This window comes from Ochotona curzoniae, unplaced genomic scaffold (assembly GCF_017591425.1).
Source record: "Ochotona curzoniae isolate NIBS_2020 unplaced genomic scaffold, NIBS_Ocur_1.0 scaffold_1037, whole genome shotgun sequence".
NCBI classification, from domain to species: Eukaryota; Metazoa; Chordata; class Mammalia; order Lagomorpha; family Ochotonidae; genus Ochotona; species Ochotona curzoniae.
In genome coordinates, this window is record NW_024467083.1 from 24,634,162 (window position 1) to 24,650,944 (window position 16,783).

The 16,783-nt window shown below is 44.4% G+C and overlaps 1 protein-coding gene across 1 annotated transcript in view; it reads left to right on the top strand.

The window, feature by feature from the left end:
- The window catches only part of CD101 (CD101 molecule), a 29,876-nt gene extending 13,598 nt beyond the window's left edge, over positions 1-16,278 (top strand). Inside the window, exons 5-9 of the mRNA XM_040999047.1 lie at positions 1,006-1,389; positions 2,004-2,408; positions 5,557-5,964; positions 9,293-9,685; positions 16,046-16,278. Of these exons, the coding sequence (XP_040854981.1) occupies positions 1,006-1,389; positions 2,004-2,408; positions 5,557-5,964; positions 9,293-9,685; positions 16,046-16,278 (1,823 nt within the window). The remainder of the gene's footprint in view (positions 1-1,005; positions 1,390-2,003; positions 2,409-5,556; positions 5,965-9,292; positions 9,686-16,045) is intronic.
- Positions 16,279-16,783: the final 505 nt, after the last annotated feature.

Consider the following 16,783-nt stretch of genomic DNA (forward strand, 5'->3'; position numbering starts at 1 on the left):
ACCCTAGCTAGCCAGGCTAAGCCCTTTGCAGGTGCCAGTAAACTGGTATTGCTGTCCTTATTTTTACAGGAAAGGAAACCGAGGTTCAGAAAGATTGAATAGGTTGCCAGGGTAGTTGTAACTCCAGGGGCTTTGACCTTAAACATGGTGTTGGGCTGTGCAGGATGTATGAGCTCCTAATGTGTGTCTGCATTGCCTACAACCAGGACAAAACGCTATGCAATAAGTGGCTGCTGAGTGGATGTCTGCCTTTCTGTGTCTTTAACTTCCCATCTGGGAGCTAGTCCTACATCTATACATTTACATTTACTTTTTTTTTTTTAAACTGTGGCTTAGATCGAAAAAGCTCCTCTCTTTAAAAAAGTACATATGTATGTCAATGTATAAATATGTGTGTAAACGTATTTATACAGATACGTGTATTTGTATATTTCCCCCAAGTAATTGTCCCTCCTCCTAGTCATTATTTTATGGTAGTATTGTAAACAGAGATTTAATAATGTTCTTTCCCTGTTTGAAACATATTCTAAATGAATTAGGATTAATTAGGGAAAGATAAGTAGGAAGAGGAGGATCATTTTGAAGCCAAAGATATGAATTTGGAAACACTAAGAAGTTAAATAAATATAGCTTTATTACTTCCAGTCCAATACCCCTACCCTAATTAATCTAACACAGTATCACACAGATGTTTGCCCAACTCTGTATTCCTAAGGAAGGGCCAATTTAACAAATTGGTTTAAAAAATGTACACAGATGATTAGTTATGTAAGTAGAAACAGGCTTGATATGTTTTCTACTCTCTTGTTCCCACTCTTCAAATGTTTAGCAAATCTTTTTCCCTGGAGGGGGTGAAGGAGGAAACAACTAGATCTGGTTTGTGACAAGCCAATCAAATCCCAGTAAACTGGCTTTTTGTGTGTGTCAGACTTTTTTGTTTTGTTTTGTTTTGTTTTGTTTCCATTGACCTAAACCCTCTTTTCTTCTAAAATCTGAAATCCACAGCGAGAAGTGTGATGGTGTCAACTAAGAACAAGCAACAGGCTGTGTGGGAAGGAGAGCCGCTCACCCTCCTCTGCCAGGTGGGGGGAGCAGCCCATCCGCTGTCTGTGAGCTGGTGGCACACCCCGCAGGACCAGACCCAGCCTGAGCTGGTGGCTGCCATGACACAGGATGGCACTGTGCAGCTGGGAGCCTCCTCTAGGGGACACGGTAACCATGGTAACGCAAGGCTGGAGAAGGGCGACTGGGCCACCTTCCAGCTGGAGATCACCTCTGCCACTGTCACGGACAGTGGCACGTATGAGTGCAGAGTGTCTGAAGGGACCTGGAGGCAGGCCAGAAATCTGAGCTGGACTGAAAGGACTGCAGTGACCGTCAAGTCTCTGCGTAAGTGTCAAAGGGTTCCCTCCCTGAACACGTGTATCCGTCTTTTCATCCTGCAGTGGAATTTGATCGTGTGTCATCCTGAGTCCCCCACATACCTCAGGACACACAGCACATGGTCACTGGCTATAGGCTCTGCCCATCAATCGCTACAGTTTTTTTTTATCTGTATGAAGATCATCTTTAGAGTGCAACTTATAAGTTGTTAAAGTTTTTTTTTTAATGTCTATGAATTACAACTTGTGGAAACATGTAGCTGTGCCTGCCTGTCATTGCAAAGTCTTCTAGCAGGTGCAAGAGGGTGCTGATACTGAATCCATGCCTAGGGGGAGGAGAGGGAGAGCAGCCTCCAGGCTGGGGAGGGTTCTACCCACCAGGGGCAGCTGTCCAAGTCCCTAATTGGAGACATACTGCCTACTCATTGTCATTACTGTGGGTGGTGGTAGAACAGAGAGCAGCTTTAGAAAACAGGGTCAGCAGGCAGGACAGACCATACATAATATATGACTCTCCAAATATACAAATGAACAATCTGAAGAAGGAGCAACAAGAAATGCTTGAAAGTACTTGGATTTCGGAAGCATAGCAGTAATTGTGTTGTACTTTTCTGTGTGCAGAGTCAAGTTTACAAGTTAATCTGCTGAGCCGTCAACCACAAGTGAAGTTAACCAACACAGTTGACTTGTCCTGCATCGTTGTTGCCAACTACAATAATCTCAGGTATCCACTGACCATGACATGGCAATTCCAGCCAGCTGGGTCTCATGTCTTCCAGCAGCTTATCCAGATCACCTACAATGGCACTATTGAGTGGGGGAATTTCCTACCCCAGTTCCAAAGGAAGACGAAGGTGTTGCAATCTTCGTGGCGTTCTCAACTCCTAATCTACGATGCTGCTGAGGAAGAGACGGGGATGTACAGGTGTCAAGTGCAAGTTTATGACAGAAATGTCCTACAAACAAATGCATTTGCAAGGGCCTCTGCCATCTCTCACCCTGTGAAGGTAGACATCACTTTACCAGGTATAAGCACCTCTTGAAGTTCTACATTTTTTGTTGTTGTTGTTTTAAAGCATCCTTCCCATCCTGGGAAAGTCACAGAAATATAATTTAAAGCATCTCCTCCCCATTATTGTGTTGTATAAATAAGCATCATTGATTCGTGACATTCAACCCAACATCAAGTAAGAATGCATGGGGTGGTCATGTTGGTGGTTGAGACACTAGAATCCTTTTATACTGGCTAATATAACCACTGTAGTATGTCCTTTCAGCATCTTCCTATAAAGCTCCTTCCACCTGCTGACTAAAATCCCATGGGGCAGGGGCTGGTGCGGAGGCTCAACAGGCAAATGCTTCTCCCCTGTGGCACTGGCACCCCGTAGTTGGACCAATTCATGTCCCTGCTGCTCCAATTCCAGTCCAGCTCCCCTATTATGGACAGTGAAAGCAGAAGAGTAAGGGAACCTGGGCCCCTGCCCTCACGTGGGATCCAGAGGAAGCTCCTGATTCCTGACTCCTGGCTTTGGATTGGCTCAGCTCCAGCTGTTGAGACCATTTGGGGAATAAAACAACAATGGAAGATCTTTCTGTCTCTCCTCTCTGTAAATCTGCCATTCAACTAGAAATAAATCTTTTAACAAAGAAAAGAAGGAAGGAAGGAAGGAGAGAGAAAGGGAGGGAGAGAGGGAAGGAAGGAAAAAAGCAAAGAGAGAGAAGAAAGAGAACTAAATAAAGAAAGAAAAAGGACAGGACAGGAAAGGGAAGGGAAGGAAACCAGAGTACAGCAGGGAGGCTCAAGGACCCAACTGCAGATGAGAGAAAAATCTTTTGCTTGGTTACTGCCCATGCCTTACCAGTTATCTAATGTTGGAATGTCTTGCCTGGTAGTCAAGAGCATGTAAATTCCATCAGAATACCTTTATCTAGTTCTTTTTAATGTGTTAATATATAAGGAATTTCTTATTACAGTCAAATGAAATCTACCTCATCGACTGATTGAAACTAAAACACAACTTAGCCAAAGTTCTGCTATGTTGTATATCTTCTGTATCATAATTTGAGTTCTCTTAAGAATGACTGAGAGATTAGATGTCATTTAGACCTGACAGGCATTGAATAGCAGCAATGATAAATCAATTTGTTCAAGTCTTAGTTACTTTAGCTGTAAATTGCTGATGTGCAATTTAAATGTGACATATGTAACATGCTTAGTACCATGCCTGACACATACTTAAACATGTTAGCTATCATAATCTCTCCTGCTCAGTGTTGTTTTGTGCTCACGGTTATTTTGCTTATGAACCCATTTACTTGTGCTATCTCTGGTATTGAAATGATTGTCCCAAGACTTTCTTCTTGGAGCTTCTTTTTCTCTTGACCCCATAACACTAGAGTTTCTTCTTAACAGCATGTGTTGCTTCTCATTGTCTTTTGCAGAAGTCACCATTTTACTAATTCAGTACTTAAAACTCTTCCTTTGAGTTTTGTCTTTAGCTTGTTTTCCTTCCACTCTGCACCCTCCCAAGGTGGATACAGCCTAAAAATTTCCCCAAACCATTACCCGGAAGCACTTCCCTTCTGACCTCCAGGAGAGACATGTCGAAGACATGTCCACACTTATAAGGACAAAAACATAAATCCATCATGATTATCCAGATCTACTCCTGCATGATTCTCATGTCTCCATGATCTACGAGTGAGGCATGTTGGAAACCTGAGTCATCACAGCTCCTCCACATGCATCTTATGTCCAAACTCCCTTGTCATGCTCCACAAGATTGCTTATCTGGCACAGTTGGGCTTTCCTGTACCATCATCCACTTCCCATCTTGAGTTTAGCCACATGAAATCACTTACAGTTGCTCCATTTTCAGTGTTCCCTTTCAGTGTTTCAAGCTGCTTCTTTTGTGTGGAGTTCTTTAACACCTTCTGCCTTAGAATTATTCCCATGAACTCATAAGATTTAGCTCAATATCTTTTCTTTTTAAGATTTATTTTATTTTTATTGGAAAGGCGGATATACAGAGAGGAGGAGAGATAGAGAGGAAGATCTTCTGTCCGATGATTCACTCCCCAAGTGAGCGCAATGGCAGATGCTATGCCGATCCCAAGCCAGGAGCCTCTTCCGGGTCTCCCACGCGGGTGCAGGATCCCAAAGCTTTGGGCCGTCCTCAACTGCCTTCCCGGGCCACAGGCAGAGAGCTGGATGGGAAGTGGGGCCACCAGGATTAGAACCGGCGCCCATATGGGATCCCGGGTGTGCAAGGTGAGGACCTTAACCACTGCGCCACTGCATTGGGCCCGCTCAATATCTTTTGTCATCCCTATATTTGGGTTGTGGTCCTTCCATGTGCTTTGATAACCACTTCTCTTTAACCCTGTAGCTCAGGGTGACATGATGCTGTAATATCTAAGCCTCCATCCCTGTGTATGTCTCTGCTTCTAACTATGAGCCACTGAGAAGCCACAAAGCCTGGAGTAGTCCAGCATAGAGTATACTAGGCACTTAATAAATGTTTGTTGAAGAACAGAAAAGGGACCTATGTCAACATCAATAAGCAATTACAAAAGCAGAATCATGGATGTCAGCAAAAAGTCAGAATAAGAATTGGAAACAAGACTTACAGTCCATCAAAGAGACATACAATTTTAATAGCCCATGATGACTTCCTTGTGTTTACCCGTGTTTGAAGGCAGATACAAGCAGAGTCTGGCAGACTGTGTATCCAGAAGTACTCTGGGTAACAAACACACAGAAAAGGAAGCTTTAACAATGCCACTTCCCCTTGATTTGTTGCATGCAATGTTGCAGAAAGCAGACCTGTGCTTAAACACTGAACTATTAGCATGTGGAAAAGAGATTGGGCTTTTCAGGGTGATGCTTCCTCTGCCATCTGTTTCTGCAGCAAGAACTAGGCAGAGTGGATGGAGTATGAAGAAAGAAAATTCAATTTGATATCAGTGAGAGCTCTCCCTATTGGCCGAGCATCCTGCAGTTGGAATGGGCTGCTTGGTCTTAAAGAGGCTGCCCAGGCTGAAAGAGCATTTAGAGGGGCTGTTGTCAAGGGAATTCACATAGACATTGTAGGAAGAACTGCCTTGGTTGATCTTTAATATCCCTTCTACCTTTAAATTCCTTTTTAAAACTGTTTCCGTTCTTTTCATGTAGAGAGCAAGCTAAAAGTGAATTCAAGCAGCCAATTCCTAGAGATCTCTCCCAACTCCAACATCAACATAGAATGCAGCATTTTGTCCTGGTCCACTGGAAACCTTCACTTTGCTGTTATTTGGTATTTCTCTGTTTCTACGAATGCACCCTGGCTGAAGGTCCTTGAAATGGACCAAACCAATATTGTGAAATACGGGGATGAATTTCTCACCCCTTGGAAGAAACAAAAATTTCACACTGAGAAAGTTTCCCAGGACTTGTTTCAACTGCACATTCTGGGTGTGGATAACAGCGACCAGGGCCACTATCACTGTGTGGTAGAAGAGTGGCTCTTGTCTTCAAACAGCACTTGGTACAAGCTGGGACGTGAGAAGTCGGGACTAACAGAATTGAGGCTCAAGCTCACAGGTAAACCTTGCAGTGTACAAGAGTTATGGGAAATGGAATTAAAGGCAACCTAATTTTGATATAAGCAAATTTGAAATCCATGCATATCAGAGATCTTCAAAAATTCATGTATTAGGAAAAACTATGTATGGATTTTCATGCGTCTTTCTGTAGGGCTACCATCTTTGCTTGGGCAGCTATCCTATGATGTGATTAAATGGAAATGAAAAGATGACCTTGAATTTCAGAGTTGATGTCCACTCATCAGTGACTCTAGCACCTACTAGTCCACTTAGTAAGTGAGGTCATTCAAGGTGAATCTATCCCAGAGTCCTAGGAGCTGAGATGGGAGCAAGAGCTCTGACTGATTTGCCTATCAGCCTGGCAGCCTGGTCTGCAGCTACCCAGAGTATCATATCTCTGGATCTCTATAATAACAAGCTGTGTCATTCCAATGGGGCTCAACTGTAATTTGGCTGAGGAAGAGTAATACGAAGCATATTTCTCCCACTGTGAACAGAAACTGTACAACTCTATGGGGATGTGGTGGAGAAATTGCTTTTCAACATTTGGCAAATAAGAGTAGTTAACCGTTGCAATGGCTTACTGAGGGAATCTCCTCTTCCTCAGGAGATCTTTAAAAATGTAATGGAAATGCCACCCATTTGCACTAGTTTAAATGTGGGCAGGGTTGATTAGGTCTCTCAGCATTGGTTAGGTCACCTCCAATGTTGATTAAAATTAAATGAATGTCACAGCTAAGGTTCAGCAATTGGATAAGCTCTGGTAGCACAACGCAAACAAATTGGTTGAGTTTCATGCTTAAAATTCTGTTTTCAAGGCAGCATCACAAAATAAGATTATAAAGCAGGCATTTGGCATGGCAGTTAAGATGCTCACATCCCACAACTTAGTGCCTGGGGTAGAGTCCTGGGTTTGCTTCTGATTTCAGCTTCCTAATGCATACCCTGAGAGGAAGCAGGTGATGGTTCAAGTGCTTAGGTTCTTGCCATCTATTGCATTCCTGGCTCCCAGTTTTGGCTTGACCCAATCCAGGTGTGGGAATTGAGGGCAGTTAACTAGTAAATGGGACATTTCTGTCTCTCAAATAAGTAAACAATGCTATGTGTGAGGTGGAGGGTATACAAAGAAATAGAAGGGCCAGCTCTTTTCTCTGAAGGAATTCACAGTCTGTGAAGGCGCAAAGAGCATTATGATAGCTTAGGCTGTGTTTCAGCCTGAGTCTTGGCCATGTGTGTATGCCACCTTTTAAAGAGACATGCTGCCCATGTAGAGATGTGGGCTCAGTGCTGTCAGATCATTTGTACATTAGAGATAACTATAATTTCTGTGTATGTGTGTGTGTGTGTGTGAGAGAGAGAGAGATTCCCAGTTTTAGCACATTCATTGCTAATCCTTAATCTCTTAGTATACGCCAAGTAGGGGTGGGCATTTAGCATGGTGGTTAAGATGTGAGTTAAGATATCCAGTTTTAGCATCTTGGTATGTGACCCTAGGAGGCAGCTAATGATGGCTCAAGGACCTGGGACCCTACCACTCACTTGGGAGGTCTGAGCTGAACCCTACTCCTGTCTGCAGGCATCTAAGGAGCAAATCAACAGCTGGGAGTGTTTTCTCTTTCTCTGCTTCCCCCTAAAAAAAACAATAAAATAAGTAAAATAAAATACTGTAGTTGTCACACAAAACAGGTCTGTAGGTTGATGTGCCTTCAGGTTGCCAAGAGTCTGATATAGGGAATGACTTAAGGAAGAAGCCCCTGAAGAAGAAACATAGGAAAACTGGTTAGAATTGGAAGAGGGAAGTTTTCTCTGAGGTCAAAAGAGAATCTCAAGAAGAAAATGAATGTCAGTGATAAATATTGCAGGCAAAAAAATAATAATAAAAGACTGGAGCTTCCCTTGAGCTGAGTAACCAGGCCCTGGCTAAATTTAGTGTTGGGACTGGAAGTCAGATTGCAATAAAATAGGGAGTGGTCTGAGGCCTGGAAACAGAGACAATATCACATGAACTAACACTTCACCTGCTTCTCTAAGATGGAAAGCAGAAAGTAGATATGGTAACTAAAAAGTTTGAGATGAGACAAAGTTGTTCTTTTAAAAGTAGATCAGGGCCCAGTGTGGGTAAAGTGTATGGTGGGTAGTGCCTCCATCTGTAGTGCTAGCATCCTGTATGGACTCTGGTTCAAGACCTGGTTGCTCCACTTCTGATCCAGTTCTCAATAATGACCTGAGCCAACAACAAAATATGGCCAAATACTTGAGCCTGTGCACCCAAATGGGAGACCCAGGTGAAGTTCCAGGTTCCTGGCTTCATCCTATCCCAGCCATTGCAGATATTTGAAAAGTGAGCCAGCAGATGTAAAAGCTTGCTTTCATTCTTTCTCTCCCTCTTCCTCCCTTCCTTTCTCTTTCTCTCTTTGTGTAACTCTTTCAAATAAATAAATAAGTTTTTTTTAAAAAAAGAAGATTAATAAATGTTTATGATAGAATTGGAATTTATTTTGTTTGTAACTACTCTGAATGATATTCCAAGTCCTCACCTGCTGTTTAGTGGAAATGGGGAAGGAGGGAAACAAAAACTAGATATTAAAATCTGTTTAAAACATCACCTAATCTAGTCATTGAAATGGCTCCCTTGGGTAATATTTTGATGCTTGAATCCAAAGGCAAAGCCTGGGTGTGCACAGAGGGTAGCTTGTTAAGGAGGGGCAGTGGTGGATACAAAGCTGGAGGTGCAGAGAGGGCCAGATAGCTCCTCTGGGAAGCAAAACAGGAAAAGAACCGAGGAGAAACTAGAAGCTGCAGATGAGAGGATCCACTTCAAGCTGGGTGTTGCTCAGTGGTAGGTCCAGGGGCCAAGAGGTCGGGTTAAAAAAGGGAAGTGGCTGGTTTGGTTCCAGAAGAGAATGTTCTGGCAAATCTGAAAGAGGGCCAGGGCCCAAGGATAAATAATAAAGTTGAAACATTGAGAGTGGGCATTTGGTGCAGAGGTGAAGACATCCTATCTCACACTCCTATTCCTGAGGCTCACTCTCTGCCCTAGCTCCTGACTCCAGCTGCCTTAGGAGGCAGCAGTGACAGCTGAGGTAATTGGGTCGTGGCCATCCATATAGGAAACCTAAATTGTTGCCAGCTGCTGGCTTAGGCCTGGCTCAGTCCAAGCCATTGCAGGCATTTGAATTAGCCATTGGTGGCTCACTCTCATTCTAGCTCTCTCTTTCTCCACCCCACTGCCATCTCTCTCCTGGATCTGCCCATTGAGAAATAGATTTTTCAGAGTACGTGGTCAGTCTGCATTCTTCTCTAACTTACTGCCATCTGTTTCCTAGGAAGTAAGCTTCGTATCTCCAACGTGAACTGGACAGAAAATGCTACTGAGCACAGAGAGGTAGCCATGCGCTGTGGCCTGGAGAGCTCAGGCAGCCCAGCCTCCTTGTACTCCGTGATGTGGTACTGGGACAGAGAGAATTCTGGAAGTAAAATGCTGGTACACCTGCAGCATGATGGCTTGCTGGAATTTGGAGAAGGGCTTCGGGAGCGCCTGCACTGCTATCGCTCATCTCCTGCAGACTTCGTCCTGAAGCTTCATCAGGTGGAGATGGAAGATGCTGGAATGTACTGGTGCAGAGTGGCAGAGTGGCAGTTACACGGGCAGCCAAGCAGGTGGATTAGCGAGGCATCAGATGAGTCACCACGCATGATGCTCACGGTGCTGCCCTCAGGTAATGGGATTCACCTGACATGCAGGGGTCAGGGACTGGGAAGGTTTTTCCTCCCAGGAACGTTTTGCTTCTCCATTGGGCTGAACAGAGTTTTAAGATTTCCTAAAGTCAATACTATGGCTGTCTCTTTCAACAGTAGCTCATCTGAACAAAGTCTAAATGAGTTTTTAACACAGACATTTAATTATCAGGAGCATCTGACCTGCTTGCCCTTCTTCCCCCAAACATCAAAGCCACCAGTGTCATGTCCTTTGAATAGCCAAATAATGGCTGAAGCAGACAGGCTTATCCCTTGGTTGATCTTTTCATCTCAGAAATGCTAAAGTGAGAATAGGAATGAGAGACAGGAGGTGGTGACTTTACAATTTGATCTGATTGAACCAAGGTCAACTGCAGAGCTAAGGGCTCCCTATGTCAAAAATAAAAACCTGCCCCAATGAGTAAGTGCCAACCTCCTGGTGTTTCTTTGTGCTCCACAAACTGCCAGGATGACGTTGCTAATGAGCCCATTTAGAGTTTCTATTCTAACACCTGAAGGCATCATGGAAATAACTTGTTTGGGGGCTGCAGCAAGGAGGGCAACTACACAAGGTAAAGGGTGACCCTTCTTGAAGAGCAAAGGTCATCATTCTCAGCTGGACACTCAGCCTCAGGAGGGCAGTGTTATAGGTGACTGATGGACGAGAGGGCCAGTGCCTGGCATATAATAGCCATTTATTGAACCCTTGCTAGTGAAATCCAAATGCCCCTGGTCAGGCTAGGGCATCTTCCCTGCTGATCAGTGAGCAGGTGTTGTAGCCAAGTTGATTTATTCAGTCAGTTCGTTCCACTGGGCAAGAGGTGAACTAGAAGCTGAGCTTGCTGTGGGAGGATCATTGGAGAATAGGTGTGGTCTTGTACTCACACCAGGAAGAATACACAGAAATGATCAGGAAAGATTCCAAAGACTCCGGCCAACTTTCTCAGGAGGGAAAAACACAACATCTTAAAGCATGGACAATTGCAGCCAAGCTTCAAGAGTGAGTTCAGAGTTATCTGTTACGTTCCCTGGGGCACCATCATCCTCTTGCTCCCTCTATTCTTCAGCAAAATTATTCTCGCGAGTGTCCAGGCAAAATATTATTTTTCCTCTCAGCCTTTCTTCTATTCCAACAATTATAGGAAGTCACAAACCCCAGAGAACGTCCCATACATGTTTTCCCACTAGAATTCATGGGCTCTGTAGAATCAGCAGTTTTTGCAGCAAAATAGATAGGTAATAACCTTAAACAGTATATATTCTGTGACTAAAACACACATTTCCTGTGGGGCAGTTGAGATCCTTCATTTTATATATATATAAGCATATATATATATGCATATATATAATGAATGTATAGGTAGTTATTTTCTGTGGAATCCTTTTGAAACAGCTGTAATATTTTGAACAATTGAGTTCTAAAAATACAATATTAAAACTTGAGGGATCTTCATATTCTTCACAATTGCAAAGTCTCAAAAGTAACTAATGCCATGACCAATGGAAGGCTTTTTGTATAATTACAATCAAAGCCCTTCCACCCCAATAAGCATTAGAACTGTAGGTTTTTTCCATCCAAGTTCTTGACTGATGAAAGCCCCCCAAAGTCAGAGTCAGATAAGCTTCATAGTTCCACCACCTACTATCCATGAGATTATATGCATATCATTTGACTTATGTGCACAAGTGCGTTTCAAGCATCTAGCACAGTTCACTTCCCCCATGCCTCAAAACATGTTACACACACAGAGAGAAATGCAGATACTCACACAAACTGTCATTGAACCGGTTCCAGCTGAGAAGTGACATCATCAGATTTGCATTTTAGAATACCTAACTGGGAGTAGTGTTCAAGAGGAATTATAGGGGAAGCAGATAGAACAAAAAGGAAAATGTAAGAATGAAGGTGAGACAGGTGGAAGACTTCAGTTATGGTAGCACCAGTGGTGACTTAGGGACAAGTTTTGAGAATTAAGAGAATCTTCAGGATTCAGAAACTGGTTTCATATATGTGGAGAGTGAGTGAGTGGAAGGGAAAAGCAAGACTAAATGGTTGGATTCTGGTTTAGGTGGGGACTGGAGTTATTTCCCAAGCATGGCAATGCAGGAAAAAGCTTTAAAAGGAGATTAGTTCAATTTTGAGTCAGTTCATCTGGAATTGAGACTGGAGCACCTGTAAGTTGCTCAAAGGGGAACTGTCTGGGACACATCACGGCTTTCAAATTGAGCTACACATGAACAGTTAGTTATCCATTTATAGCCAGTAATGATGCCCCAGAATGAGCCTCCAAGAGAAGCAGCATTTATCGGGGAGTGGGAATGAGGAACTTGTGAAGGAGCCTGAAAGGGGAGCCTGAGGGGTCTGGGGAGAAGCTGTGTTGATGGCAGCCAAGAATGCAAAGGCAGAGAGGGTGTCCATAGGGGAGGGGGAGGGTCTGCACACTGAACTCCTGCTAAGGGGTCGATTACAATAAGAGGCTTCAAGTGTCCATTGCATTTGACATTATAGGACAGTTACAGAAAAGGAATGAGAGATATCAGACTGCTGTGGGCTGAGGAGTAAGCAAGTGCCCACATCAAGTGCAGATTACTCTATCAAGAGCTCTGACGGAAAGGAAAAGAGAAAAGGTAGTGACAAATGACAGGTGTTAGTCAAAGCATTTTTAGCTCTACTTTTTCTGTTTTGGTTTCAAGATGCTAAAAATTTGAGGTCTTTTAAGTTACACAGGGAAAAGAGAGGAAAGAAAAAAAGGTACAATGTAGAAGAGAGTAGCTATGACTGAATGTCTGACCTCTCAGTTTGAATGGATCGCCATACTGGAATGCTCCATGCCACCATTCCCAGGTAAGTATCTATTAATCCTCTGCCTACCAGCTAAACTGCCAGTTGCAGTGACTTACCTTTTTCTCCATCATTACACCTGCAATTGCCTATTCATCACCATTGCCTATTCATCACCATTGCCTATTCATCACCATTGCCGGACCATGAATTCTGAGACACAAAGACTGTGAGCATCATGTTGCCAGCACTAATTAGCACAGTGCCTAGATGGGGGCAGGTGCTTAAGTATTTACAGAATCACAGTGGATTCATCTCTTCGTGAGTATCAGTTCCATGTGTTGATGAAACCTAGATTAATTATAACATAGGACCAATTCTCACTTCCGTAAGGGTTTTCTATTCATTCTGTTTGTTCCTCTCAGATTGATTTTGCTTTAGGACTACATTCCAGAACTCTTGGAACATGTGGTTATGCAAGTAAAGGCAGAAAAATTAAGACAGATTTCTTGGGGGAAGAATCTTGCCTTTTCCACACTTATTGTGGGATATACTTCTTACCAGGTCAGTTCACCCCACTTCTATATCCTTTATGGGAGTCAATTCACCTACATGAGCACACAGGCCATGGTTAGGTGCTCAAGTTTTGGGTTGCATATGGGAAGAAGTTGGTAACCCCCTTGTTATTCCATAGCTCTCCTCAGATGTATTTCTAGGACAGTGCAAAAAAAGAGTGTTCCTCATGTTGTATTTGGCTGTGGGCAGCAGCAAGTTATGAGCTAAACCTCATGATGAAGTATTCTCATTACATTGTTGGCTCTGTTTTGCAGACCTTGTACTTTGAGCATTGAGCACTTGGACTGATTGAAATTGCCAAAACTTAATGGTGGAATGTCACTAGTTCTAGTTCAGATATGGGTGAGAAGCAGATGGTGAGACATGGTGATTGTAGGATGTCAGGCAAACAGTGTGCTCTCAGGAGGGGTCATGGAGAAACTCCAGAGCTGCAAGTGGCTGCTGCTGGCCAGTTTGGCACCGAAAAGAGCACTTTAAGTGGAGCCAACCTCTCCATTAAGATAGGCAAGCTCTCTGGCAGTGCTGTCATGTTGAAGTCTCGCGGACAGACTGTGCACTCTTAGAACTCTCCCTAGGTCCTGGACATTGATCCTTCTTGCCATTCTGATTATACCATGTTAGCAACTATGGTAGTTGGTGCCATGAATTCTAACCTCACATTTCTCTGCCCTCTGTTTATTCTCATGGGAACGTCACTTTGGTCTGGAGACAAAGATAGAAAGAAGAGATGCAGGCTCCGGCCTTGTGAGATTGCTTGTGATTATCCTGGCCCATAACTTTCTCTAGCATTTTAGTTAATGCTTATGGGCTTGCCAACTCAGCAAGTACCCTCAATCTTCTGTGAAATGATATGCATGTGTGTGTGTTTATATATATGTATATATATACAGAACTCTAGAAATTAGTATCTCCATTTGATGGACCGTTAAACTGATGATTAGGCAGGACAAGTAACATATAATGCTAAATGGAGAGTTAGGATTTGAACCTGGTTCTCTTTGAGACCCACTAGGTGTTCACTTGGTACTCTCTGTAAAATCCCCAAACAAGGGTTCTTAACACCTGGAGTCTGGCTTCATTCTCTTTCAGCATTGCTATCTATTCCTTCTTTGGCCCACTGGCCTTCAAATACACATCAATCAAACCTAGAAGAAGAATAATGATCAAGAAAGATGGGTTGTTTGGGAGCAGGGCTGGCTAGGATGTGAAGAGGAGATGGTCAAGATTTTAAAATTTAGCTTAATCATTGTTTCCTTTTATACATACACGAACACAGACACATATAGAGACACACACCACTTAATTTGGTTGGGAAATAGAAAAGAGCCCAGAGAAAATCCCAGCCCAAACCTTAAGCAGCTCTTCACTAGCCCACTCAGAGCAGCCAACTTATGCACAGTGATAACCTTGACCTTGTGGAAGGTGAAGGCAGCTGCCCCTGCTTTCCCAACTGTGAGATGTACTTGCGCCATGGATGCACTCACTGAGCTCCATGGAGGCCCTGCACACAGTGCTGCCCCAGATCCCATGACATGTAAGGCACAGGCTCTACCCTCAAGAAGTTCACAAGGCTGGAGTTGAGCACTCTTCTAGATTCTTCCTTGACTTCCATCAGAGAGACATTCTTGCACATGGAAATGCATCAGCAATGACAAAATGGAATTCCTGCTGCAGAAGGCTGGTTGACCTGCCTTCTAAAAGCTGTTTTTATCTTTAAGAGTATGTGAGCTCGTGAATCCCACTGCTTAATCTTTGAAAGAGAAATTGCTCCTATCATTCCAATTCTCCAGCAAATTCTTTGTTAGCTACTGTTAGCATCAGAATTTTCAGAACATCCCTGCTTTCAAGTACTATCTTATCAATAAATATAAGTTGCTTGAAGACCCCATTTAGTGAGCAGTGTCCCTTTAAGCATGTGTCTTTCTGCTTCAGGAGAATGCACACCTGGTTCACTGACCAGCTGCTCAGGACGCAGCTTCCTGGAAACTGGAGTGTTTGCTGTCCTGCCTGCCTTTGCTAGTCTGGCTGAGTGGTCAGCATCCACTTTGGGCTGCTCGTGCGTGCTCAGCGTGCTGGCTGCTGTTGCCGCTTCTTCTCCCGGGACGGCAGCTGCCGCCGAGCAAATGTCTCTGCCTGCACAGAGTCCCCGTTGTCTGTGTGGCTGCAGTCGATCCGGTTTAATTCAGATCAGCAGAAGCCATGGAGCACGTGTTTGCAGGGGATACTAAAGCCAACGGCATCCTCAGCAAACCTCCACTAAAGACAAGGAAGCAAAGGGGACGGGTGGAAGGGCAAAAAAGAGGTCTACATAAAGGGGATAACGAGAGGAACTGTGCCTGAGGCTAGGTAGGAAGCAGGTGGAGGAAGGGTAGTACCAGCCGGTTGGGAAGGAGAAGGGTTGGGTCCCTGGAGTAGGTCAAGCGATGACTACAGGGGAGCTACACGGTCAGGGAGCCGAAGGGTTGGACCCCCGGGTTGGGGAGCGGCAGGTGCTGTGTATGTGTGTTGGGAGGGGCGGGCGGGGGAGCTTTATCAGGGGCTCCTCACTGAAGATGCACGGACTTTAAGAACAGGGCGGCATGTGCCCTGGAAGCAGCCGTGGGAATAACTCAGTTAAAAATTCAGCAGCAGCAACACAGTTGAGAACGAGGGCTGAATTATGGATATCTTTTCCCAGGAAGGCAGATTAAAGGAGAGGTTTGCTTTTTGTTTTGTTTTTTTGTTTTGCCTGGTGTCTTTAAGTAGGTCACTGGAACCTCCAGCGGTGTTGGAAATTGCCATACCCAGGGGGAGCTACGTGGGGAGAACAGAGCAGCGCCCTCCTCCCTCCCTGGCCCGCGTTAGGAGCCCGCTCAAGGGGCTATTTGGCCCCATTATATGGACATTATTTGCCTTAACAGCAAGTCCCACAAGTGTCAGGAATTGAGCAGGACGCAGCCGTCAGAAACTGATGCTGGCTTCATTTGTCTCCCCTTCTTTGCAGAACCCACATTTCTTTCCGGAATTTGCTCTTCCACCTCTCTGCTCTACTTCCTAGTCATCTGCCCCTTGGTCCTGTTCCTCCTTCTGCTCCTGGCGCTGCTCTGCTGTTACCAGCATGCCAGGAAGGTGGCGACACTGACTTTCAAGGAGCAGCAGAAGGCTCCCTGGGTGCATCTGAGCGGGGCTGGAGACAGGACCACCGGCTGGATGGAGGATGGAGAGGAAGACAACTGAGCCCTGCTGAAAGGCACCTGCTGCGGACTGGAAGGAGCACAAGGTCTTTGGATTGGACTCTCCAGGCATTTTCTCTTTGTCACCGTTGCCTGTGGCCTTAGCAATCAGCAAGCACGCATGTATTATTGATTGTTTCTGTGGGGTCAGGTGGTGTTTCGTGCTGCTGTTATGGAAACTGACCACCAGACTCAATGGCCACTGGTGGAAAGGAAGAGCCTTTAATTTGCTGCAGAGGGCATCAGCCTGCATCATGCCATAATCGTTGGGTCTCCGTGGTCCACTCTCTCTAGATTTTATAGAGCAGGAGCTATCTCTTAGTGCTGGTGAAGGCAAGTGATGGGGATACACATGCAAATACACATGGTTAGCTTTGGGGCTAATATAATCCCAGGAACTTCCTGAGTTGTTCCAGCCAGCTTCTCCCATCTCTTTCCTGATCCTCAGCATTTCTGACTTTACCTGACTTTGCTGTTCCTATGAAACCTGTTTCCTTGCTATATGACTG